This window comes from Gavia stellata, chromosome 4 (genome assembly GCF_030936135.1).
Source record: "Gavia stellata isolate bGavSte3 chromosome 4, bGavSte3.hap2, whole genome shotgun sequence".
Classification (NCBI taxonomy): domain Eukaryota; kingdom Metazoa; phylum Chordata; class Aves; order Gaviiformes; family Gaviidae; genus Gavia; species Gavia stellata.
Genome location: NC_082597.1, coordinates 41025899 through 41053496, shown reverse-complemented (window position 1 = coordinate 41053496; position 27598 = coordinate 41025899). Strand labels below are relative to the sequence as shown.

General features: G+C 38.1%; 1 protein-coding gene across 1 annotated transcript in view; it reads right to left on the bottom strand.

The window, feature by feature from the left end:
• Positions 1 to 27598, bottom strand: part of LGR5 (leucine rich repeat containing G protein-coupled receptor 5) — a 93094-nt gene that overhangs the window by 32423 nt on the left and 33073 nt on the right. Inside the window, exons 2-4 of the mRNA XM_059816428.1 lie at positions 22639 to 22710; positions 7937 to 8008; positions 6257 to 6328 (exon numbers count right to left, since the gene is read on the bottom strand). Of these exons, the coding sequence (XP_059672411.1) occupies positions 6257 to 6328; positions 7937 to 8008; positions 22639 to 22710 (216 nt within the window). The remainder of the gene's footprint in view (positions 1 to 6256; positions 6329 to 7936; positions 8009 to 22638; positions 22711 to 27598) is intronic.

Here is a 27598-nt window from a genome sequence, read left to right as displayed (position 1 = left end):
TTGACTATTGAACTACAAAGACCTTTATAAAATTTGAGAATCACAGAATCACAGAATCACTAAGGTTGGAAAAGACCTGTAAGATCATCAAGTCCAACCATCAACCCAACACCACCATGCCCACTAAACCATGTCCCACAATGCCATGTCCACAAGTTCCTTGAACACCTCCAGTGATGGTGACTCCACCACTTCCCTGGGCAGCTTATTCCAGTGTCTCACCACTCTCTCAGTAAAGAAATTTTTCTAATATCCAGCCTGAACCTCCCCTGGCACAACTTGAGGCCATTTCCTCTTGTCCTGTCGCTAGTCACTTGGGGGAAGAGACCAACACCCACCTCTCTGCAACCCCCTTTCAGATAATTGTAGAGAGCGATAAGGTCTCCCCTCAGCCTCCTCTTCTCCAGATTGAACAACCCCAGTTCCCTCAGCCGCTCCTCATAAGACTTGTGTTCCAGACCCCTCACCAGCTTCGCCGCCCTTCTCTGGACACGCTCCAGTACCTCAATGTCCTTCTTGTAGTGAGGGGCCCAAAACTGAACACAGGATTCGAGGTGCGGCCTCACCAGCGCCAAGTACAGGGGCACCATCACCTCCCTACTCCTGCTGGCCACACTATTTCTGATACAGGCCAGGATGCCGTTGGCCTTCTTGGCCACCTGGGCACACTGCTGGCTCATCTTCAGCCGGCTGTCAATCAACACCCCCAGGTCCTTTTCTGTGGGGCAGCTTTCCAGCCACTCATCCCCAAGCCTGTAGCGTTGCATGGGGTTGTTGTGACCCAAGTGCAGGACCCGGCACTTGGCCTTGTTGAACCTCATACAATTGGCCTCGGCCCATGGATCCAGCCTGTCCAGATCCCTCTGCAGAGCCTTCCGACCCTCCAGCAGATCAACACTCCCGCCCAACTTGGTGTCGTCTGCAAACCTGCTGAGGGTGCACTCAATCCCCTCATCCAGATCATCGATAAAGATATTAAACAGGACAGGCCCCAAAATTGAGCCCTGGGGGACTCCACTTGTGACTGGATTGTCAATATTGTGACAATATTTTAATATTGTTTAATCTTATTTTTTGCTTCAGTGACAGAAAAAAAATAGTGTTGTTTGTTTTGAGGCAACAGTATAATGGTTTTCTCACAGATTTTTGCTGTTGAAGATGAAATTCACAAATCTTAGGGTTTTTTGTTAATTTTTTTGTGCCCATTTCTCATTTTAAAGTATTTGTTGAATAATGTCTGCTCTCTGAAGAAGACTGATCTATTCTAGACATAGTTCAAGCTTTAAGAAATTTATGAATATTTATCACTCAAACTTGTCACGCCATTCTGCATGCCAGCAATATTACAACTTGGGCAAGAAAGTGGAATAAATTGTTGCTGATTCCTGCAATACATAGCTTCTTGTTCTGTGTGCCACAGGCCATTTACCATCAATTAATGTATCTATCAATATTCATACCTATACTGTCATTTTTGAGCCTGGAACTAGATAATAAGGAGAGCATATCATCCAGAAGTACTTTTTTGTGCAAAAATTTGTGACAAATTTGCATTACGAGTGAATACGGAAAACTTGTGTGTGCACATATATACCCATATATTGTGCATACACACACACAATTATATATGTATACTTATATAAAAATGATTTTAACATAATCCTCTTCACATTGATTAAGGTAGCAAGGCAGTTAGTATGGCTTGCCCCTCTACATGACTGCCTTTCTTGAGTAAAACCACAAAAGGCAGAGATTTGAGTCCTGTCACCAGTTTTCAGTTTTTCACATCTATACTAACCTAAAGCAAAGGGTTAATGAGGCTTTCAGAAATCATGCCACCTGCATAGTTAAACATAATAAACACAAGAAGTTACTATCTTATAGGAGTTGTCTTTGTGAAGGCTTTTAACCTCTTAATTACACTCTTGAAAAGACTCCCGCTATTTCAAAAGTTTCAAGAAATAATTCCTATTGTAAATCAGAAACCAATGCAAGAACCACCTTGTGAACAGAAAATGCCTGGACTATATGAAACAAGAAATTAAATCTGCGCACACCTTTATCTGACAGGCACAACCCCGTTTAAGCAAACAAAAGAATAATAGTTCTCTTTTCCTCAAAGAGGTCTCTCTTGCTGGTGATCGCCTTTCAGGTGATAGTAGCTTTTCTGTACAAACCCGTATCATTCCATCTTCGGTCTGCTACACAGCTGTTTAAAGGTTTCCACTGACCACTCCTATTCTCCCTCTGTTTTAATTCTGTCACAAAATATTGGTCCTTTACATAGACTGCACAAACTATGTTTGGTTTACTTCAACTTTTTCACCCAAGGAAAAAATATTTGCAACAAAGCCTGAGTAAGACTGTCATTTTGTTTAGAAACTGTGCTGAAAATTCAACAGTCTCTTTCAGAGCAACAAAGGAACTCTTGTTTGCTTGGCTTATCACATTTTGGTCCAGAATGTGTATAGAGTGATGTGATCTCAGCAAGATTTTTTTTGTTTGTTTAGCAGAAAGAAAATCTAATATAGTCACTAGACCAGCATTTTCTCATGACTTTTTCAAAGATCAAAGGAAACAACTGTAACCTCAAAAGTATATGGCTGAGCTATTTCAGTCTGTGTCTGGTCAATAAAGAAAAAAGGCACTGACCAAATAACAATTAGAAGATAATTAATTCTTAGGGCTCTTTCACCTTTAGAAACCTTAACGAATGCTTTGTATATTAAGGAGGTAAATGTTGTTCAAGACGGACATAAGAACCTGGGAGCTAATACAGTATAATGTGTGTCTGTGTAGTGGTAAGTTATACACAGATGACATAATTTTGCTGAAAATCAATTCATTTCATTAATTCTGCTCTTCAGATTTTGGCTGAATTGAATGTATGCAAAATATGTTAACCTTCTGGTGGAGCTCCTTTATACACAAAAAAAGAAGAGCATGTTCAACACAGTATATTTCTCAACCAATATGTCTAAACTCTAACCAGACTGGATAGCTTGGTACATATGTTCACTCTATCCTTGTCATTGTTAGACTTTTATCAGTGACATTGGTGATCACTGCACACTGTAGCAACATTTTCTGTGATAGTTATTTGAACTTCCAGATTGACTTCCACATTCAGATCTTGGAACTTTTTAGGAAAACAATTTCATTTCAAAGTAATTCTGTGAAAATATAAGATGGTCAACTAAAGCACAGAGAAGAGTCAGTTGACATTTTCTCCTGTCCAAAGACCCTGCCTGCCTATCTTCAATCATCTAGATATTTTATGCTGCACATTCAAAATCAGTAGGTCCTTTAGAAAATTTGGTAATTTTTTTTGTATCAGGTGACAATGGAATTCTGTGGATAATTCAGAAACATACTCTATTTACTGCATCCTGTGTTGAGACAGCAAGAGTGGCCTTGTGGTTGCAAAATGTGAAATGCAAGTGCAGCAGAAGGAACTCATGATACTCAATTGACTGAAGAACATGGCAGATGTTAGGTGTCAAGTAAGGCACTTAGGGAAAGGCAATTCAAACTTTACATGAGAAACTCTTGAGTAGTTACTAACATGCTAGAAAGAGGTCTTGCAGTTGTAATAAGTATGCAAATAAGAGCTCAGTGTTCAGTAAAGGTTAAAAAAATTAAGCAAAACAAAGTTTGGGGAGTTAGTAGGAAAGTGAACCAAAAAAGCATCCATAGTTCCCCTCTATAAATCAATGGTGTGCGAACACTTTAAACATGCTGTGCAGGTCCCTTCTTGACTTGTCTCAAATCAAATATATGAGAACTGAAAAAAAGTTCAGTAAGAGTGACAAGGATGACCACAGGAAGGGAATAGCTCCCACATGAGAAACAAACCTAACAGCCTACATCTGAAAAACATGACTAATGGAGATTCAACAGAGGTCTATAAAATCTGGTGTACAACAATAAGGAACTGCATTTCCACTTTCTCCTGATGCTGCACTTAGGGGACAGCAAATATGGTGTGAAGTTCCAAGTAAATAACAGGAGGTACTTCACCATGCTGCACAGGACTAGCTGATCAGCAGATATGCTCCCACAAAAAATCATGAGTGTTAAAATCAGCTCGTTCTGGGCGTCATCTCAAAGCATCTGGAGGAAAAGAAGGTCATCAGAAGTAGTCAACATGGATTCACCAAGGGAAAGTCATGTCTGACCAATCTGACAGCCTTCTACGATGGCATGACTTGGATGGATAGATGAGGGGAGGGCAGTGGATGTTGTCTACCTTGACTTCAGCAAGGCTTTCGACACCGTCTCCCACATCATCCTCATAGACAAGCTTAGGAAGTGTGGGTTAGATGAACGGACAGTGGGGTGGATTGAAAACTGGCTGATAGATAGAGCTCAGAGGGTTGTGATTAGTGGCACAGAGTCTAGCTGGAGGTGTGTAACAAGTGGTGTTCCCCAGGGGTCAGGACTGGGTCCAGTCCTGTTCAATATATTCATCAATGACCTGGATGAAGGGACAGAGTGTGCCCTCAGCAAGTTTGCTGATGACACAAAACTGGGAGGAGTGGCGGGCACACGGGAAGGCTGCGCTGCCATTCAGCATGACCTGGACGGGCTGGAGAGTTGGGCAGAGAGGAACCTTATGAAATTCAACAAAGGCAAGTGTAGGGTACTGCACCTGGGGCGGAATAACCCCATGCATCAGTACAGGTCAGGGGCTGACCTGCTGGATTGCCGCCCTGTGGAAAGGGACCTGGGAGTCCTGGGGGACAACAGGATGACCATGAGCCACCAATGTGCCCTTGTGGCCAAGAAGGCCAATGGCATCCTGGGGTGCATCAAGAAGAGGGTGGCTAGCAGGTCGAGGGAGGTTATCCTCCCCCTCTACTCTGCCCCGGTGAGGCCGCATCTGGAGTACTGTGTCCAGTTCTGGGCTCCCCCATTCAAGAAGGACAGGGTGCTGGTGGAGAGGGTGCAACAAAGGGCTACGAAGATGATTAGGGGACTGGAACATCTTTCTTATGAGGAAAGGCTGAGGGGCTTGGGTCTTTTTAGTCTGGAGAAGAGAAGACTGAGGGGGGATCTTATTAATGCTTATAAATACTTAAGGGGTGGGTGCCAGGAGGACGGGGCCAGTCTTTTTTCAGTGGTGTCCAGTGACAGACACAAACTTGGTCACAGGAAGTTCCATCTAAACATGAGGAGGAACGTCTTTACTTTGAGGGTGGCAGAGCACTGGAACAAGCTGCTCAGAGAGGTTGTGGAGTCTCCTTCTCTGGAGATATTCAAACTCGCCTGGACACATTCCTGTGCAATCTGCTCTAGGTGAACCTGCTCTGGCAGGGGGCTTGGACTAGATGATCTCCAGAGGTTCCTTCCAACCCCTATCATTTTGTGATTCTGTGTTACATTGGCTCAAAAAGCAATCATACAAACTCATAGAATAAAATTCTTTAAGAGCTATTAAATTTGAAGAAGCCACAATAGGCTCAGTGAGTCCCTGAGTGCAAATCTCCAGCAGCTGGGACAATTTACCAAAGGAGTATTATTATATTCTTTGCCAGACCTTCTAGTTTTCCTTTGGCATCTCCTGGATACTGGGCTAGGTCAGCTTTTAGCACTACCTGGTACAACCATCCTTATGTTATGGGGCAGAAGCACATCAAAACAATTTCATTCATACCACGAAGCAGCCAATCCTCACTCCCGGTCTAGCAGTTCTGGCAGGAGTTCTGTTAAAACTGAAGCTCATGGACTGAGTCAGCATGGCACAGTCAATAACTATAAATACAGAGACCTGCCTGAAGCACAGAATATAATTAAGCATCCTCTAGTACACTTTGTTTCATGAGTTAATAGTGTTTTCCATACTGCTTAAAAAGAAAAAAATTACACCAAATGAAAAAAAACCAAGGGAGTCATTTGGGATTCTTTCTTTTCCCTGGTAAAGAATCTTAACAAGAAATCATGAGAAAGACCAGTGCTCAAGGGACCATATTCTTCTTGACAGACAGAAAGCATTGCAGGGCAAGGAGTGTCTTCTCAGACAGTGAACCAGTTTATAACGCTGCAAAGAAGCTGCCGGTGTCATGAAATTACTGGAATGAAATCAGTCACTTTTGATGTTTAATTGAGAGTACAATTCTCTTGAAAAGCAGCTCAAAGAGAGTTAAAAGAAAAAGTTGATTCAGCACATTATTAAGTGATATTACCAGGTAATAAATAGGTAATCATATATTATTGTTCATGCAAGGTTACAAGTTGATTTATCAAGTATACTCACAGAGACTGCAGGCTGCGCAAGTTCTGGAGTGCTTCAGTAGGAACTTGGCGTAGTTGGTTATTCTGCAGCATCCTACATTTTGAGTAGCACAAAAACCAGAATCAACACAGTAAAGATAATTTCTTTCTATTGTAAATTTTCTTCCAAGCTTACCTCCTTTATACTGGTTCTACTTCAAGATTAGAAACAAAGGAAAGCTACACAAATACTCTGTTCCCCTGTCCCTGTCAAATGCCAGCTGTCTTCAAAGCAAATAAATACCTGTAGTGTATTAGCTTTGTTAACAGCTACACATCAGCTTTGAGCAGGATTTTCAAAGCATCTGAGGAATTTAAAAGAATAAATCCAATTTGCTTTCAATAGGGCTTGAGTTCCTAATTGTCTCCAGTGATTCCGAAATTGTCATCCTCATGTATTGATTTTGTTTTCCTTCTCAAGTGCTTCAGTTTCTTATGCTGACAAAGCTATGAAGGATTGACTCTTTGAAATCCTTACTCAGGAAAATGCTACTATGGCAAACAGAACTTTTAACTGTATGAGGAGTTTATGATTTGGTTTATCTCTGTAAAAACTGCTGAATTTTTCCCAATGAAATCAATTTGCTCAAATGGAAGGTTGCTAGCAATGACCTGATAAATCTCTTTTCTGAAATATTACATCATTTAGCTTGCAAAGACTGAAAAATCACTTTTCATTCCAAAAGAATCTTTTCCTCCCTTTGAATATGGTTTCATTCACACTGCCTAGTATCCTTGTTTGGACTAACTCCTACATATATAAAAGGATTCTATGTGGGTAAAACTGAAGTAGTACATGCTGCCTTCAAAATGAGGCATACTCGATGGGACATTGTAAATGAAATCACTTTTGGCAGGCCTAAATCTCCTTAGGCCAACAAGAGCTACAGCTGGCCAGCTTGAGTAGATGGAGTGGGAAGCTCTTCATACTTCTTTCCCACTTCGGTATTTTTTCAGTAGAGCTTGTATACTCTTACAGTAGCATCTGGCTTGGCTTGACGCTGCCTAGGAGGTTGGCGTTCTTGCTAATAATACATTTTCTGTGAACTTTACATAGGCAAAGATCCCCTCTAGTATAAATATTGTGAGATGTGGCCTGCTAATAATTTTAGTAACTATATGTACTGTCTTATTACTCCAAATAATACAGGGTTTTGTCATATTTTTTTATAATTTGTCTTATAGTAATTACATCACAAAGAACAAGATATGAAATACAAACTGCATTTTAAATTACATGGTGTTCTACAATAATGGTTTTTCCCCCCGGCTCTCAAGAAAAGCAAAAGGCAATTTACCCCCAGCTTTGTGTGATCATGAAAAGTTCACTAAGATTTTTGACTTGAAATCAGAACTTTTCAGACAATTAAAGAAACTATTAACCAAACCAATTTTTACCTTTGATATTGTACAGAGACATCTACTTGATGAGCAAGTTGTTTTTAGAATGCCATTAATGTTTTCCAACCTTTGTGTTTAGGATATTTTCTATACAAGAAAACAAAGATTTAATGATGTTCATATGTATCTTCACTTCAGTTGAATTGTTCAAAATGAGCTGATCAAAATACGTAATTTACTTGATCAAAACTTCACTGGTTAATTAGTTCCCTGGAGCATTTAGGAAATCAGAAATATATCAAACAACACACAGTTTACTTACAGCACTTTAAGACTGAAAAGGCCAGCAAATGCTCCCTTAGGAATGTATGTCAAGCCATTTCCTGCAAGACGTCTGCAAAGTTTGAAAAAGGAAAAGAAAAAGAGTGAATACTTTTTCTCTTCATGTGGAATTAATTTGGTTGTTAAAAAGTGCAACATAGCTATGTTTGAGCAACTGATGCCAGAGGCAGTAGTTTAAGAGCCTTGTTTTAATACACTTTTAAAAGAAAAAAAAAAGAGAAGCCCTTTACTGTACGGTTGATTTACTGACAGCTGGACTGCAGAGACAAAATGCAATTTCATTGCAAATCAAGCTTATGGTTTAGAATACACATGAAACTCTTCATATTGTTCTTTTTAAGGATTAGAGGAATCTCAGCAACTAAAATACAGATATACTGGCAACAATTAGCATGACTGGATTTACAGGCATGCACTTTTGGAATTGTGCATGTATGATGTCTGTGAACATTTAACTCATTTGCACTAATATCAAAATATATCCACATAGTAATGACCGCAGTTCATTTAAAAATAACTACATATAAAGCCGCTGTACTGGTGGAATCATAGTTTTCTCTGTGAGCATAATAGGTTGGCATAAAGTGTATTTGCTAAAATTTGTAGGGCTTTTTTTCCCTCCTTCTGTTGCATCTTCCTTCTCAGAATGCCTGGAAGTATTTTACAGACCTAGGTAAGTAGAAGAAATACCTCTGTAAAGCTTGTTACTCTGACAAAAAACCCCTGTATTCTGTAAGGTTTGTGCCTAGGAAAGAGGTCATGTATTTGATGTGAAATAATGGCATTTCCATGTTCCTCATCAGTGCAACTCCAGAGCATCTTGCATTTAGCCTCCTGAGATCTCAGTTCAGCGTGAATGGGCTATGGTACCTGTACCCTAGCTGGAAAACTCACTGGTAGGGGTCAGATTCCCAGTCAAGTTACTTTGTGTCAGTAGAGCCATGGTGTCTCCTCTTAGCAGGCAACAAATGCGCATCGATATGATGTAACCCTCTTCTATTTGCAGACCAAGTTAAGCCAAGTGGAATTGGTATTTCCCGCCAGCTAAGATAGAGCACACCAAAACTGCAGACAGTTACCATAGACCAGCTGATGTGATAACAGTGTTGACATTTGATTTGGCCTCTGGCCACGGGACTAGATCCAGAAAATGGCTTAGGTACAAAGCTGCCAGTGAGGAACCTACAGTACTGAAGTAGGCACCAGAGTCACCAATACTGTTGATGGGAAAAGCCGGGTGCTTATGACTGCAGTCCCAAAGATCCGGCACTGACTACTGGCCCTTAAACGTTGTCTTCCTTTGGAGTTTAGTCAGCCCAAGCTAACTACAGGGTCCTGAGCACACCTTCTTTTTAGATACCTCTTTCACACAGAAAATAAAAATAAAAATTGGGCCATAAAGAAAGAAAATGTGATTCTAGATCCCAGCTCCAAAGACTTTTCAAGCATTTTCAATTTGTGGAAAAGGCTCTTCCCTGTACACACACATCTGCTGAGTGATGTGACTGTAACGCCAAGCAAGTGGCTCTTCCTCTCTCTGTTCAATGAATTTAATTGTGCTCTGCAGGGGCACTCAGCTTCAGACAGAGCTGCTGAGCTTGTCTCTCACTTTGGACTACACTGGAGTCTGATGTTCAGACATCTGAGGCTCGTGCACCTGAATTCCTGCAGGCAGATGAGTGAACCAAACCTGGCTCACTCTTGCTCCAAGGTGAGGCACTCACAGGTTGAGCCTATTTTTTTTCAGATATGTGAGGGGCTTCTCCAGCTTCAGCTTTCATTCTGAACAAAAATGGCGATGACTTTTGAGCTGTTGCTGGATCAAGCAGGTGTGTTCTTTTGAGCTGTTGCTGGATCAAGCAGGTGTGTTATAGGTTGCGTACACCAGACTGGGTCCCTGAAAGTAAATGCCATTTGTGGATTACTGAGTAGTAGAGGCTTAGGACGTATCTAATGCTGATCTCAGTTTATATGATTTTTTTGGAAAGACTAAAGACTGCTTCACCCCCACAGCACCCTTTTGCTCTGTTATTTTAATGACATGATTAGACATAAGTCTGGACATAAGGCTGGCATGAACCAGAAAGTGAGGAGTCTGCAAAACTTTACTGGAAAAATAGTAGGTACAGGTATTGAGGTTTTCACTCACAGCTATCAGTTACTGCTTTGAGTGTCATATGTAAAGCTTGATAAAGAGCAGAGAATTAAACCCACGTCTAAAGACTCAAGCTGGTGCTCTTTCACGCCACCATCTCTTCTTAAGAGTGGCTGTGTTGCGGCAATTTTCATAATTGTCTTAATGCAAACTGCCAAATACACTGCATGTTCATACCACCTGTTTGAACTGGAATATTCTTCATAAAATGGGCTAGCTGAGAAAATCAGACCTGTTTAAGAGCTCCTGGAGAAGGGCTCTGGCAATTACCAAGCATGCTCCTCCCTGTTGCAAATGCAGAGCTGCAGCAATTTAATTGGGACACTGTGCAGCTTTAAACTTTTGTTTCAATATGTAACACTCACTTTTCCCAGCTTCAGAGCATCATCACTTTCTGCGGTAAGCCTTAATGTTTGGCATTTTTTGAACATGGACTGTCATAATTTTAAGACATTTTTATGGTACCTGTAATGTGTATCTAATATATTTAGAATAAAATACCTAAGCACTGAGACACACCTATACATGCACATGCTACACGTCTCAGTGACATTCAGGATGGTTTTAGTGAGACTGTACTGCATTGGGCTGTATTTGAGCTAGTATCTAATGGCTAAAACTTTCCCATGTAACTTCTTTCCCTGTTTCCTTTTGTAGCCAGGTTTTCTGTTAAAAAAGATTTGCCAGATTAAACTGTTGTCATTCTGACTGTAAGGTCCATTTGGATTATCTGGCCACCCACAATATACCACCCTAAGAGCCTGACCGCTCCACATGGCCCCAGCTCCAGCACCTTTTAGAGGAATATCCAAAGCCAACAGTTAGCTGTAAGCAAGGGATGCTGAGCCATGTTCCTGAGCTGTTCTGAGTGATAGTTACCTGCACTGTTAAACCGAGACGTAATTTTTTCCTCTTTTGTTTTGTTTCAGATTCCAACCCTTGTTTTAAATTCTGCTTCTTTTCCTTTTAGATCACAACTTCTCAATTATTAAATATGTTTTGTACACACACTTTAGACAGATGAAACCACATGTTAAATCTTCTTTCTGGTAGACACAGCTTCTGCATTTACTCCTTATGAGTTTTTCAAAGCTTAGGTTATTCTTGAAGTTCTGCTTTGAATGTTTTTCAGTTTGGAAAGAGCTCTCACTAATTTTGCAGACAGTGATTAATACTATTTTATATGATACTCCTCTACTTATGCAGCAGAAGATCATGCTCATCATGTATAGCCTTACAGATTTCAGTAGAGGGCTACATCAAACGTATCATAAATGCCAAAATACATGTATAGCCATGTAGTTCTCTCACCAAGCAAACTGACAATGTCAGAAAAGGTAGACATCTGGCAACAATTATTTTCTATGTAATGATATTGCCTGACCTTCAGTTATCATACTAAATTCTTTCTCACGACCCCTTTTCATGATTTTCTTTGGAACCGACTTCAGGCAAACTACCTATCTATGCCCAAGATGCTCTGTGAGACCACTTCTGAACACGAGGAAAATAGTAGCATCTTCCCATCCCTTTGGAATTTCACAGCATTGTGCTATTTGGTAAAAATCAGCAAAAATGATTCACTCTTTCAATATTCTTGGATGAAAGTTATTATACTAGTTCTTTAAGGCATGCTGCAAAGCTCATTAAGTTTGGCTTATTTGTTCCTGACCATTTTTAATGCCTTCCTTGCAGGTTTTTCCTATTCTCAGTCTTGGCATAGGGGAAAATTAATCCCCTTGTTGACACTACAGTACCTATCAAGTATCTAGCAGGGTTTACTCTTCTCCATTTCAGGGATTTTGTTTTCCATTTCCCTAAATTATTTGAGGGAAGCTACCCAGTATTTTACTGAAATTTGGATGGACTTCGGGTAGTGATTTTAGTCTGGATGAGTAAATATAGCTTTCCCTGAACAGATGAGGATGGACATACTATCTGTCTCTATAGTTCAGCCTTTAGTTAATGATTTCTGAGAGCAGGAATGAACTAGCTTGTTTATAGCGCTTACATAACCAAATGGCTGGCTTCTATTGTTGGAAAAACCTCAAATTTCATTTTTTAAGTTATTTTATTTTCAGCATTTCTGACATTATTTTAGAAATATCTCATTAAGTACCTTCAGGCTCAAATGTATCACATCTCTTTAATGAAAAAGTAATCAAAAGTACACAGCATTATTGATTTTGGATCATATTTTTTGAGCTATATTATTTTGGAACTAGATTTTATTTACACTGCTTCACATAATCTTGCAAATTAATGGAGGCTTGAAAAGTTTATGGGGAAGTGTTGCAACGTGCTTCCCTCAGTACCTGCTACTTGCCACTGTTGGAGTCAAGATACTAGGATACTTTTGGCTTAAGCATAGGCTAAGTTTTTATACTACTGCACGTTTCTTTCTAAAAGATGTAAAATAAATGAGCTGAGAGAAAAGCGTGTTGCTGCCATCCTTTCAAATGGTAGCAATTTATAAACTATCTTTAAACGCACTTCAGCCCAGCTGGCAATCTCTGTTCACTGTTGGAATAGCTGTAGTGCTGCAGGTCAGGTTTGTGGCCTGTGGCTGGATCTAAGAAAAGGTGTGTCTGGGCTCTTCTTTGAGTGTTCCCCATCTGTTTACTGCTTTGGTGTATTCTGACCTCTCCTGCAGTGTCATAGTTCTGAGAAATGGTGGTCACCAAGTCAGGAGAATATTCCCAAAGACAACACAACTAATGAGACACTCACAGAAAGCTTTGAAAATGATCAGAAACTTTTTTTTATTTTCCTTCAATTGAAGGAAAACATCATTCCTCAGAAAGAAGCAAATAAACATGAAGTTGTGACTGAGCACACTCAACTATTTCCTTTACATTTCTAGTACAAGAATTTTTCTTTGCCCACTCAAAACTGCTTTGTGCGTGGATGTTTTCTGCATCAGGACAAGCCTTGCCTGGCACCAAGCATCTCCTCATTACCTGCTGGGATGGAAGGTGAACTTGAAACACTAAAAAGTCTTCTCTCTACAGCTAACAAACTGTGGCATTTAATAAAGAAAGCACCTCTCCACTAACTGTGGAAAGAAGCTGTGGCAAATCTAACCCAGCTACTTCTCATTGTCTGCAGCAGACAGTGACAGTACGATTCAGGTAATGGCTGCTTTTCTTCCTTACTTGAGTAAGACCTAGTCCAGGAAATGCTGAACAAGCACCTGTAAAGTCTGTTTCAAAATCTAGTAGTATCAAACCTATAGGAAGGACATGAAAGGAAGATAACAGTATCCTTGGGAAAAAGCATACATTTACATTAATTAATATTCATGCCGTGTTCTAAAAGGATTAGCACAATGAAATTTTCTGGAACAAGTTACTGATCAAATCTTGCAAGGTGCTGAAATGTAGGAGAATAGATGGGACTTTGGATCTTGGAGGGGCTCAACATATGACAGGAATAAGCAGTACGAAAAGAGTCAAGCTCCACTATTAGAAGTGAAAATCCAGTAAAATCTGTTGTAATTCTATTTCAGAACAGATACAGTTAAGTAGAACTTCATTACACCCAAACTTATGATAAATATATTGGACTCTTTATTTATTATGCCAGTAAACTATAATAGCAATACCAGCCTGACTCAATGTTTCTAGACTAGTGCCAGTGCATGCCCTTTAATACAGATTAGGTTATATATCACTACATCACTTGTGTTGCGTTGTATTTAATCAGTCCACATGTACTGCAATATCATATATAGAATGTAATTGTAAGTGCAATCTGAAATCATCCTTCAGCTGTGCACAGATACTGAGGGACTTCTACAAAAATAATTCCGTTAACTTCTATCTTGCCTTGATGTCCCTTTGACTCTGCATTTTACTTCTGTTCACTAACTGGTTTGCTGATTTTATTTAAGGAATGAGAGCAAAGACTGCACATGCTAAGAGAATGCTATCATGAATTTGGTTATATATATATGTATGTTTAAAGATCAGTAGGTTAACATCAATAATGTCACAATTCAGTCAGTTTTATATTTGCCTGTTTTCTTGGAAAACAGATGTTTCATTCCTCCTTTGCTACATTATATACTAACTCTCCAGACAGAAAATTGAAAAGAAATTATGTAGCAGAACGTAGAGACTGGGAAAAAAATCTTTGCTTTTGTGAATAGAAATTGAAAGTACAGAAGGCCTGAGACAGTGAAAAACCCCAACAGGTGGGACAGTTCTGCTGCTATGTGGTATTAAGCTTCCTGAATTTGGTGCTAAAACACTAGTATGCCATCTAGAAAATTCTATTAAAATCCATGCAATCGTGGATTGTGTCTTTTTTACCTTGGGTACAGATAAGAAATTCTCTTTTGTAATTTGAAACTTCTTTCTGAAAAGCCTGATCTGCCTCTCCAACTGTCATAATTGTTCTGAATAACTGATAAAGATCCGTGGTGAAATCTTAGTCTCTTTGATGTCTGTGGAAAAATTTGTGCTAACACAAGTAGAAATAGGACTCTCATTTGCATCCTACCTCAGTATTGTATTTGCCAGTAATTTAGTCTTCTCTGAGGAGTTGTACCAATAGCACTAGTACCAATCCTAAAACTATTATCTCCATTTCTAATAAAGGAAATGGCTGTTTGGGGAGGAACAACATGGAAGTATAACAGTAAATTTCCAAATCTTTTTCTAAAATAACTTGTTCTGGTTATAAAAAATTGCCTCTGTTCAAGGAAGAATTACCGGTCTTGAATCTTTTCCTTCAATTTGGTTTCCTGTCAAATTTAATCAAAGATACACAAGCACACGACTACACATATATTTAGTTCAACTATATAAATATAAAACCAATATATAATTTATATATTTCCATGACCATAATTTTCTTCAGCTTACATATAGGTAACATGAAATATTCTTGCTTCCTACATCAAAAAAGCTTTGACAATATGGATACTCATCAAGCACTTACCCAAAGTCAACTAAAATTTCGAGATAAGAGTTTAAGTTCATATTTATTAGTGATTATTCCTGGGCCAATGCAATAGAAATGTATGAATTAAGGTGTGATTAATTACTGTGTTAATTATTAGTTAATTAATGGATGATATCAACATATATATCTTTCAAAATTATTTTGAGGAATTACTTTGTTAGACTAGGAATTTAAACGTTACTCTATATTTTAATTATCTTTTTATATTTCAATCTGTCATGTTAATTAAAACTGTAATCATTACAGTAGTATAAAAAGAAATGTGGGTCAAATGATATATTAAAAAATCTGATGCTCAGAGAGATCAAAGAAGAAAATTTAAAGATATCCTCCTTTCTTTAAAAAAGGGAAGGGCAGTGTGCAAGTCATGATTGTGCTGTATATTATATTTATTGCTACTTACAGTTTAGTTGGAAATTCAAATATAACACAGTCTGCTCTTGCTTTAGGGCCTAATTGCCTTTTAAAATGCATGTGCCAAATTCTCATAGGGTGTAAACTGGAATAACTCCAACTGACCTCAAACAGTTGGAATGAAATCTGTGTGTATTTGATCTCGAGCTCGCTTTGATAAAACAGATCACAGATTTTTGTCAGTTAAGGATATGGTCTAAAATGTACTACTTCTCTCTCCACTTATAAAAGGCAGAGACTCTTTCTGCACCTGGCATGAGTGTGATCCAATAACTGCTAAAGACAACTGATCTCTCCTTTCGTGAAGCTGCCCACGGCCAGCGCTGAGAACAAGCTGTTTTGCTCTCAGTGCTGCAGAAGGCAGTGCCCTTATACAGGGCTCCAACAGGGCCCTTCTGCTAAACAGGCAGATGGGTATCTGCCTTCTGATCTCAAGGATCAGTGGATCTCAAGGATAGAACCAATAAGAGACATAACTTCACTTCTGTGTTTGAAGAATGCTGTCACGAAATCACTACTCCCAGAACAATATTAAATTTTTTAAAATTCCTTTCTCAGGGTTTATATGTTACAGCAAGATGGAGCAACAAATGGTGGATCACATACACCACATTTCCTAGGCCGGGTCTTCCAAATGTCATTTTAACTTCTGATGCTGGTTTTGGTTTTATCCCAGTAGTGCCAGTATCACCAGAAAGGGGATAAGAACTAATAATAATAATAATAATTAGTAACACGAACTGGCTGAAGTGTACCACAGTACAACACACCATGATCAAACTATCAATAATGAAAAATGTATTAACTGTTTTGTCATTCCTGTGTGATAGGCAAGGACACAAATTGTGTAGATCCAAGTTTCGAGGTTACTACCATTTTCTGCGTGGTACAATGAAGAAACACCAAAGAATTACTGGAAAAATTACTGCTACTCCTGTTTGGAAATTCAAAGAACCAGCTTAGAGAGAAGTTGGGTTTACTGTCCTTGTGAACCAATTAGATATAAATGCGATATTGGCTGAATTCATTACCCATAATCCTAAGCAAGTGGAAAATTGAACAGTGTAGGTATCAGAAGTGTTCACTGCACTGAAATCAAGCAGTCTACAAACAGACTGAACTTCCACTGACAAAAAAGGAAATTATTTCTGCATACTTGCTACTGCAGTACACAAAGAATATGTAAGGCTTAAATTAAAATCCTGCCTCAGGATCTACAGATATATAGCATGTTTAATAAAGCATCGTTTCACCTTAGTTTAATTAAGTATAATTTCACTATCTGTATTGATCTCAAAACACAAAAAGCTCTTCCTATGACTTTTTTTGATATTCTAAACTAGTTCCTAACGAATATTGCTGGATAATAAACTACAAGTTCCAGAAAGCATTTACAAGTTACAAGCCAAAAATAAACTTTAACACATGCTCAGTAAGAGCAACACAGCAGCACTGACAAGGTTTCTTGGATATCAACCTAGAACATTTATTATTTCTGCTTGCATGCATATCTTACTCTTTTCACTTCTCTTTTATCTTCTTCCTTCCCCCACCTTCTCCCCTTCCGCCCCTTGACACCACAGATGCACAGCAGTTCTGGTGTCAAGGTTGCTCCATGCAATTTGCATTAACATTTCCAGAATAATTGTCTGTCAGCACAAGCTATTCAACAAGCAATGGGAGCAGCTCTGATTTAGTGAGGCATTAGCTCTGTTGTTTCTCTTTTTTTTGTTCCTCATCTTGTCATTCTTGATAAGACGGCAAAAAGGGCAGTTTGGAGGGTACCAGGCTGACACATCCACATGGGAGAGTTCTTTGTTGTTACTTGCTTTGGTGGCATCAAAGGGACAGCAACAAAGGCAGTGACAGCTCCAGAACATCAGGGCCCTTGCTTTGTGAATGTAAAGGTTACAAGCTGTACAGTAGGAATCGTCTGCATTTGGGTTTGTTCTTTTCTACTAAATCAAACTAACTGTGTATGCAAAAACCAGGGGAGAAAACTACCGTAATTGTTTCCAACTGATTAACTAAATAAATATCTTCTCACTTTTTTTACAGATGTATAGTTCATTCCAAGATGACCAGTGCACTTCCTGCTGTCAGGACTTTGAGTGCCTCCCTAGCTGTATTAAAGCAAAGTTGAGGAGCCACAGCCCTGAGTTATCAACAAAGTCTGTCTTATGGCACAGAATTTATAATGTGCCATGGGCCACTTGCCTGGCTGGTGACAGGTACCTCTCACTGACAAACACCACGTATTGAACACAGTGGCATAGTCTGAACAGATTGTCTCTACATGTATGCATGTATGAAGTGCAGAAACCAAATTCACAATTTGTGTGAAGAAATCGAATACACATCTTATGTGTTAGATTGTGCGCAGCTCTGAAATTACCTATGGGATCGTAAGTTATTTTGCAGTGAAAGTTCTTGAACCTTTAGCTGACAGAGGAGGCACAAGCCAATTTCCACCAGGAACAGCTCCACTAAAATCTGCTGTGCAAGAATTGTAAAACTGGTATTTAAGTGACATTGGAAGGAAGCATGTGTGGACAGTTTGAGACTACTAGATGATACTCTTACTTTTGTTGTGCATGTCAGTTGCAGGTATTTTTACTTTATTTCCTTGGAGGTTTTTAAATCTATGCATATTAATCTTTAGGAAAGATTTTAGTATTTAAACATCCTGTTCAAAGATTGTTGAAGTAAATTACAAGATTCCCCCACTTTCTCCAACAAGTTTTGAACTATGACTCCAGCACTGTTCATGTTTTCTACTAGCTTACATAATAGTAAAAATTACAGAATCAGTTTTCAGTGCTAGCCACAATGTGCCTGCACCAGCACCAAAAATAAAGACTGTACAAGACCCCAGGAGTTAATGCTCTCTGTTTTCAAAGGTGTAAAAGACCAGAGAGTTCAGACCCACTGCTCAAAGTCACGGGGAAAAAGAACACCTAATTCCCATTAACAGCTTTGAAAACCTCTTTGTAGGAAGAAAGAGCAAACATAGAGAGAAGTAAAGGGAAAACAATAAATGAGAACAGATGGTAATGGATTGTGCCTGGTAATTTAGGACTTCACATATACAGTGGCCTCTTGACCACTTCTGCAGTGTAAAGGGATTTCCAAGCAAATCATGGTGAGATTCACGTAATACGTCTGTTTTGTAGTGTATCTGTAATTCTGCACTTCAGTATTGTAGTAAAATGCACTTTTAAAGGCACTTCTGCCTGAGTGACCACTGTAATAATACTGTGATCAATCTGGAAAACTTTGTATGTATATTTAATTCCCTTCAAGGTATTTTAAGAAATAACACAGGTGTAAGTAGACTTTCTTGCACCTGTATGTAGGTTGCAATTAATTTAAGGTTGCTTCATTGCTTGATTTTGTGAAATGGAAGTTATTTAGAACTATCTTAGTCTGTAGTTAAAATAATTGTAATAAAACAGTCCTTTGCTGCTGTTTTACTAAAACACCTATTTTAAGTTGCTCAAAAATAGCAATGTACTAGAAATGACTTGGAGTTTTGCTTATCTGTGGAATGTTCCCGTGTTTAAAATTAAAATAAAAGCCTAATATATGTGCATGCGTGGGTATGTGTGTGCATACATTTAAGTATATGCATATGTTATGTATGTGTGGACATATATCTAGTTGAAGATATTTGTAGTTAGGTCTGACTGAAATAGTTTTAAATTATTATTGGCTTTCTTCCTCACTCTTCATAGAGACATTAATTTATAAAATAAAACAGTTCTAGGCACTGCTTTGAAGTGTTACTAATCACAAAATTATATGTCTAAACTCATATGTAGTTGCCTCTTAAACTATTAAGAGTCCTACCCTAGGTAATTCTTTAACCTTTTAAAAAACCTTCTTTTCACGCATTACTCTAACTTACTGCTGTATTAATATGGGCATTCTACGCATATTTTAGAATGACATACGTTTAGAAATACTCCACATGAGATCAAGTCTTGGACTCGGTCATACTGATAAATATCTGCAGTTATTTTTAATTTATAATGAAGAATTTGACTTAATGGTGTTGTACAAGTTCATGCAGAGCAACTTGCTGATAATCAAGCAGCTGAAGCATATTTCTTCCTTGGTGGGAGTTCCATCATATGCACTTTAAGAGAAACTTAGGCCTGAAAGGCTGAAAGGCCCATAATTTTCACAAATAAAAGATCCTGCTCAAAACTAAACTTTTTAGGCACTAGAACAGCTCAGTTTTCAAAGGGCCACAATGTTTTATGAATTTTTTAGAGAAACATGCACCTCAAAATACAGCACAATTTCAATATGTTGTACTTCAGTGATCAAAGTCTTTGGGTAAGGATAAATACCAGGCATGATCATCAGGACTGCAAGAATGCTGCTTGCAGAGGTGTCTAACCTTGGCTGGAAGAGTGGATCAGATTCAACCTAGAAGGTCAGAACTGGCTGAACAGACCTGGCTTATACATCCTTGCTTTGGAGTCAAAACAATTGGTTTAACTGTCTTAATAAAATCTCGGTTCTTTTGGGGTAATGACTTATCAGTATTGCCAAACCACGCATTTAGGACATAACATCTAAGCTAAAACTCAGTGGATCAGTCGTTAGCCTTTATCAGATTTTTGAACCAGACCTCTAATAAAGGGATTAGTAACACTTTTTTCAACACTAAAAAAAACCTAAAAAAATGCATTTTAAGCTCCTGCTATTGTTGTATTTCAAAAAGCAGATAGACATGCATTTTAATTTCATGGAAACGTTGCTTTGGTATAAAGATCTCATAAAATCTTATTTTTACAATGTCTGCATTATAGGCCAAGTTATATTTTGCAATAGTCCCCTTTAACTGAGCCACATAAACAAAACACAGAATTTCCAGGTAAGCTGGGAATAAAAATCATGTGGCAATGGCTGGATGGGCAAAAAAATTTTCATATCTACAATCACTGCTCAGAAATTAACATAGGGGAGCATGGCAACTACAATGGCTGTTACCCCCAACCTCAGAATTGAATATCCAGTTCCCTTTCCATTGTCTGTACTTTTTTCTGTGTAATACTAGACTGAATTGTATTACATGCCACTGAACACAGAAGAATTTCTCAGCGCAATGGGTTTGAATCTTTATTAAGAAGAGGTAATCAGGTGCCTCACCTGTTCAAAGGCTTCACTTTTCTATGTTTATTTGAAAAGTGAATACAAACTGGAAGGGTTTCACAAAACAGCATCACAATTAAAGAGAAATGGAAATGATTGGCTTGTGTGAAATGAATGGAGGCTCTGACTGCCTATATGTAAAACAAAACATAGTAAAGAAATAAATATATTTCTGGTACTACCAGCAATGAAAGACTGGAATTCCTCAATTTGCAACAGAGGGTTGTAAGGATAATGGTTTACTATTTCTGGAGGAAAAAGTAGGCCCAACACAAGAACGTGGTAAGAACACTTTCAAAGGTCTTGATCAGCAAGATGAAGTAGACTGCTGAACAGTTTCTCAAACAATGACATAAGTCTCACTATTTGGGACATCTAATTTTGGACCGTAAAATGAAAGAGTGAAGGTAACTTGGCTTAATGTATTAGAATTTCCTTCCAGGAAAAGTCCAAGCTTTTGTTTTTCTTCTTTTCTTTAATGGCTGGAGAGAAATCATTGGGTTGGAAGCTTTTAGTAGGGTTATTACAGTTGACAGGAGATTGGACAAGCAAATGTGAATATAATGCAAAAATCCACAAGCAGGGTCTTTGTGGCATGATTTATGCACTTGATACTGTTAACACTTGTCGTGTGACATCTCTCCTTGTTATGTCCATATCTGTATGTTATTTGAAAGTTGCACCAACAGCAATACAGATAACGATAACGTAAGAAAAAAAGTAAGTAAAGGAAGAGAAAGAATTAAAAGAAATAATGCTTTCTAAATACAAATGCTGCCAGTAATAAAAATAAGACAGGAAAGGAAAATCTGTTTGCAAATAGGGTATTGTTCAAAGTTAGCATAATAAAATGGTTTTAATTTAATTTTTTTTCATAGATGCCAGCTGGAAAGACCAGGTGGCAAAATTCAAATGAGTGTTAGCAAGGACACCAAAAGTTGTCAGTGCAATACCCACATAAATTGCAGAGGACTGTACACATTTCATAGCTTAAAATGGACCGTGTCTTTGCAAGAAGGGCAGCACCTTGACTACATATCTTACATGGGTTTTATGCTGTGTTAGCAGCTAAACGTGCTGCAAAAAAAGGAGGCTTTCACTTTTAAAAGCCTATAAACCACACTTCGTAAGAGGCTGGATGCCTAGACAATTCTTTTAATCAACTTTAAGAGGTACTCATGCAAATGCAGATGCCAGTTTTTTCCCACAAGATCTATGGTGCATCATTTACAGAGTCTCCATTACTCCTCAGGAACCTAAATTTTCTTTTAAGCCTGGGCCATTAAAACTAGGGTCACTGTCAAATTCAGGTTTCATAAACACACAATACTTTTCACTTTTGGTTAGTCACCATCACTTCAAACCAGCATTCCTCTTTTGATGTTGTGCTTGATTAGCTAGTTTTTGCAGTGTACTTTTTCACCTCAGTGAACGTACTAGATAGCATAAATAAGCTTTTTGCAGGATTCTGCATTTTACAGTCAGCCTTCAGGGATGCTAAATTTAAGAGTAAGGAAACAGTAATTAAAAGTGATTAGGACAAGAAGCCTTGATACTATGAAATGTGGACTCAATTGTCCTTGACACAGGCACGACGAGGCAGCAGGTTTTGGTTTTGATTATAGCTTTACTTGCGATTTTCATAAACATGAGCCAGTATTCAAACTTTTAATATCCTGCTGCTTAACTATTTCCAAAAAGCAATCCAGGTCTATTAAACAGCCCTTGTTTAAAAATTTTAATTTGTTTGGCTCTGTCTCTGCTTAGAGAAGTTTTAGCCTCACGGTAACTCTTTTATAAGTTCATTTCCAGAATCACAAGCAATTGGTTTTTTTTCAACTAAGTGTTTCCGCATGTGCCAAAAGTGTCAGGCTGACAGCTTTCCTGCACCGTTTTATCTGGTTCCCACAGTAAGTATGAAAGACAAACACAGGAATGTGTCTAGTGCTGACTATGCCCATCAAGGATACAATGATACTTACAGCTCTTCCAGGAAGCGGAGATTGTGCACAGGGTTTGAGGGCAGCTTAGTAATGTTGTTCATACTGAGATCACTGTAGGGGAAAACAGACAGAGACTCAATATGGCATGCCACAACTGTGGTATCCAGCTGTTCATTCCACACATTTTTAAGTACTACATTAAGAAAAATTAGTTCCTCTGCCAGAATTGATGAATCATTATCTAGTTAGCACATTAAACAGTCTTCTTTCATATGAACACAGCTTTGTCAAACCAAATACAGGCTGTGGCATGTTCCCTGTTTCCAAAGATTTTGGAATGTTTTATCACGCTCTATAAATCAGCTGGAACACTAAACAACCCTTTTAGTCTACATAATTTTAATAAACCACTGTACTGTATTAAAATTTTCTTGGAGTAGTAAAGGAAAACTACTATGATTTTTGTGTTTTTGTAGCACCATAGCACTCTTGGTTTACTAAAGTAGACAGGCAAAAGTGTACAGATATAAACTATCATCTGTATCATTCTTTACACTTCATGAATATGGAAACATTTTGCTTTTGCTGTACAACTTGCTGCATGGTTGTACCAATTTGCCTTGCCTTACATTAGGCACATCAGATGTCCCCAAAACCCAACTTACTTGAGTCAAAGAAATGACATATTTTCAAATAATAAACATCCCCTTTTTAGAGTGCTCTTTTTTTGCAGTTTCTCAAATTGCATTAAGTAAGTGAAATGAACCATAAAACAAGGGTGTAATGTGATCCTGCTCTGTAGCACACTTCCTGGTGGGGTTCCACGGTAGTTCCTGGCACAGGAAACAACCAGCCATATCAGCTCTGTCAGAGCTCATTCAAGCTATGTTTTAGACTAAATCTCATATAGTACCTATTTATTCTTAACATGCTTTTTCATTGTTTTCCTTTGCCTTCCTCATACCCCACAGTATCATTATAATTGCTTTGCATTAAGTATAAAAACTGTAAACAAAATGCATAATAAAATTCTGTGTGGAAGATAGGACTTACACAACTATATCAAAATTCCTGTAGACTGTTAAATAAAAATATCAGAGACCTGCATATTTTATGCAAATGTTATGTGATAATTTTAAACTCCCCACTATTTAAACATATATATATATGTATTTGTAGCGGTGCTTATAGTTTCCAGCTACTTTGGGTAGTATTTAGATAACTTTATTTCTTCCAGCTGTTGAGAGCTCACACGGTAAAAAAGTTATCTGTACTATGGTGGGCAGACGTTCTACTCCTATTCCTATTCCATCTAGTTCTTATTACTCACAGTCTGTTTCACATTACAGAATATATGCTTTTAGTCAGCATAGTTAATTTTGATGTTTGATCTTTTGGTGAATTTTAAAATGTATAATTTAAAAACATACTTCACGTAGAGATTTTGAAATAAAAGAAATGTGTTAATACTTTACAACAATTATCAAATCACTGTTGGGTAAGGTCTCTGCATTCACTTCAAAATCAAGGTATAATTTGAGAACTGTGTACCTATTAAATTCATTCTTTACTGTAATACTTTATCACATAATTCTTTCATACTGTTTCACTTTGATAAAGGCTCAAAGGATTTATTCTGGCAAAGGAACAAAAACATGTATTTATTTGGCAAAAGAAAAACTCATCCAGGTAGCGAATCATATACTACCGAATGTTAAGATAAACCCAATATTTTAACAATACAATTTTGATCATGAGATTTTCAACACATGTCTTAATGGGTTTTTGTAAACATACCAAATCACATTTTAGACTTAAAAAGCCAGCCTTGGTGGAAGATGGGAGTGATTCATCTTCAGATAAGACACATGTTTAAGGCATTCCACAAAACCAGCATTAACCAGTGCTCTGGCTGACCAGGGAAACCTGAAGGCTATTTTTCTAGCATATTAATTTCTGTTAGTAGTAGGCAGTACTTGTCTGCTTGTATCACCCACAGGACCCCATGATGATACCAGTCACAAGCAATCTACAGACCAGACCCTAATATCTTAAGAGGATCAAAATAAGAGAAGGTGGCTCTCATTACGTGCTTTGATGCACAATGAGAAAATCAACAATACATGCGCTTTAATTAAAACATCTTTAGACCCCAGAGGTGGATTTACCAACAGTGGACTCCAATGTCCTAGTCTCCTTTTTGGACTCCACTCATGTGATGAAGTATGTGCTCCACATCATACGATGGAGGAGAACCTCTTCTTTTTCCCAGTCTATACTGCAGCAATTGCTAGCTCTTTTTAAACCTACCAATTAAATAATCTTGTTCTGTTAGATAGGTTTCTTTTCCCAGATTATTCTTTCTTGGAACATAAAGTACAAAGATGGTTTTGTGCAACAGAACTACTAAACATTACCTATGCATATTTCATAGAATCATAGAATCATTTAGTTTGGAAAAGACCCTTAAGAAAGATCATCGAGTCTAACTAATGCTACCAAGTCCACCACTAAACTATGTCCCTAAATGCCACACCTACACGTCTTTTAAATACCTGAAGGGATAGTGGAGGTAATGGAAACTATTTCCAAATGTATTCAATAACGTCTTTCCAAACTAGTTTTTAACACTAGTTTTTAATACACAGGCCACTCCAGTCTATGTTGGTGGTGTGTTATTGTTGTAGCTGTAAGGGTTTAAGAATATAAGGGAGACTACTGTAGGGAGAGGTAATACCTTTGATTAGGGTAGCTGATACAGCTGGAAAAACCGAGAAACTTTCAGGCGCAAAAATCAAAAATCTCTACTTCTTCCAACTGTACCAGTTGGCTAAATAGGTGACACTATTTCTCCCTAAAAACCTCACATTGCTTACACTGGCAAAGCAATAGTTCATCTGTGCTTACAGTTTTTAGATTCAGAATAATCTTTTGGGTCAGAATCACCTTGGATGCATTTAATCCAATTTTTGTTCACTGAAGTAACTAAGGGACTTATGAGAGAAGTCCCATGACCCAGAGCTACTTCTGGGGGGATGTGTGGAGAAGTGAGGCAAACACAAAGAATTAATGCAATGCAATCAGTCACTGGGTCTCATGTGAGCAATACTGCAAAGCTTGGGCTGCTGAGCAGAAATTCCTCACAGTGCTCCAGAGACAATAAAGAAGGTTCTCAGCAAACTTGCCAGCCTTTGGACCATATTGCCAAGAAGACATAGCTAGGATGAGATTTATGGGCATTAGCTAGATCATGCACAGCTAACAGCCAGAAAGAGCTAGTTGGTAAATTGTAGGCTTAGATATTATTACTATGAAAAAAAACAGTAACAATTCTAACACGTTGTCTTATGTCCTGCATCTGCAATGGTTTCTTTCCAAGAAGTGCATCAAATGAGTTTTCTGATTTCTCCTTTTAGTGCTAGCCTGTCAAAATCAGCAATTTGCTCTCTCTAGAGAAGAGAAGGGGGTGAAAGATGGCTTGCACATCAGGATTTGTAGTGTAATGCTGAAAAATATTAAAATCAAGATACTAGATCTTTAACTATCCTCAGTGGAATGGTTCTGATTTTATATCAGATCCATTCTCCAATTTCCTTTGTGTGCCTCTGCATGTATACTCAGAACCAAACCAGCTGAAACAGCAAACATTTCTTGTCAAATTTGGTAGACTCTTACAACCTTCAGTGATGAAAAATTTACAATTATTAGAATACTGAAAATCTTTAAATAAGCTAGTGTAACAGAACTACTCCTATATCCCACCACCAAAGCACATGCAAACCCCACCAATGTCAGTAGGAGTGGCATTGTAAGAGTATATTCTGAGTTTTAAAATGCTCCTAACGTAAACAGCAATAGTACCAGATCTACCTTTACGAAAACCATGAGCTGACCATGAGCTGATGTACCGTACTGGAAAGGCAGTAGGTTATTTTGAACAGTCAGTTGAACACATCCTTTGTTCTCCCATCAGCGTTCCTGCAGCCTGTTTCCAACTGCTGACTACAAAAGCAACATACCAGCAAACAAAATTTTTATCTTTTCAAAAGATAAAAAGTTTTGCTTCAATGACTGCATTGGCAACACAGCTCATTATAACGATATCTTAATTAAACTCTGTGCCAATCAATCACCATGCTCTGTCTCTGGTGACTTGCAAAAGGAATCCTATCTGTGATGAAATCTTTGAGGAACCGAAAATATTGCAAACTGCACCATGCATCTATCTGTTTTTTCCCGGTGACTATATGGGCAAATTCTGAGCATTTGCAAAATGGAGTCCAAGAAGTCAAATACAACCGGTCTTTTTTTCCCCTCAGTTTTGTTGTCCATGCATATACATGCTGAAAAAATATCCAGTTACCATCTTAAAAGTGAGTAGTTCACAATGAATTCCCAAAAGCGAGTAAAACAAGTTAAGTGAACTAGTTCTTAACATACAATAGATGAGTCAGGAGGCCAAGTTACTAACCTGTTATTAGCTGTTATTACAAGAGATGTTTCAGTGACTATTCACCTTGGAAGATCAGTTTTCCACATTATATTTATGTCTTTTAAAGGAGAACAAAAATCTGTCTTGGGATATAAGCAAGGCTTCCATTGGCTTTCACCAACCTGTTAATCTACTACTAGACTAAACTTCTCTTATACTGAATGGTACAAACCTGTCTGCCCATTGCAGGGCTAATACAATAATCTAATATTAAAGACAATTAATTTCGTAGCCTATCTTTTTTTCAACAGTTACAACCTGGTTGATTCTTAGAAAATGATCAAGACTTGTTATTAGAATTATTAATTATGTTTCCTCTAGGCCTGCCTTAGCCCAACAAGATGTGTTAATGATTATTTTTATGGAAGTCTTTGATAGATAAAGCATTCACATGAAAATACTGACAACACACTGAATGCACTCCCTGAGTTCTTACCAGCTGAGAACAGCTCCTAAACTAAGACAATCTCCTTAATCCATTTACAGCAAAATCTGACACTATGTTAT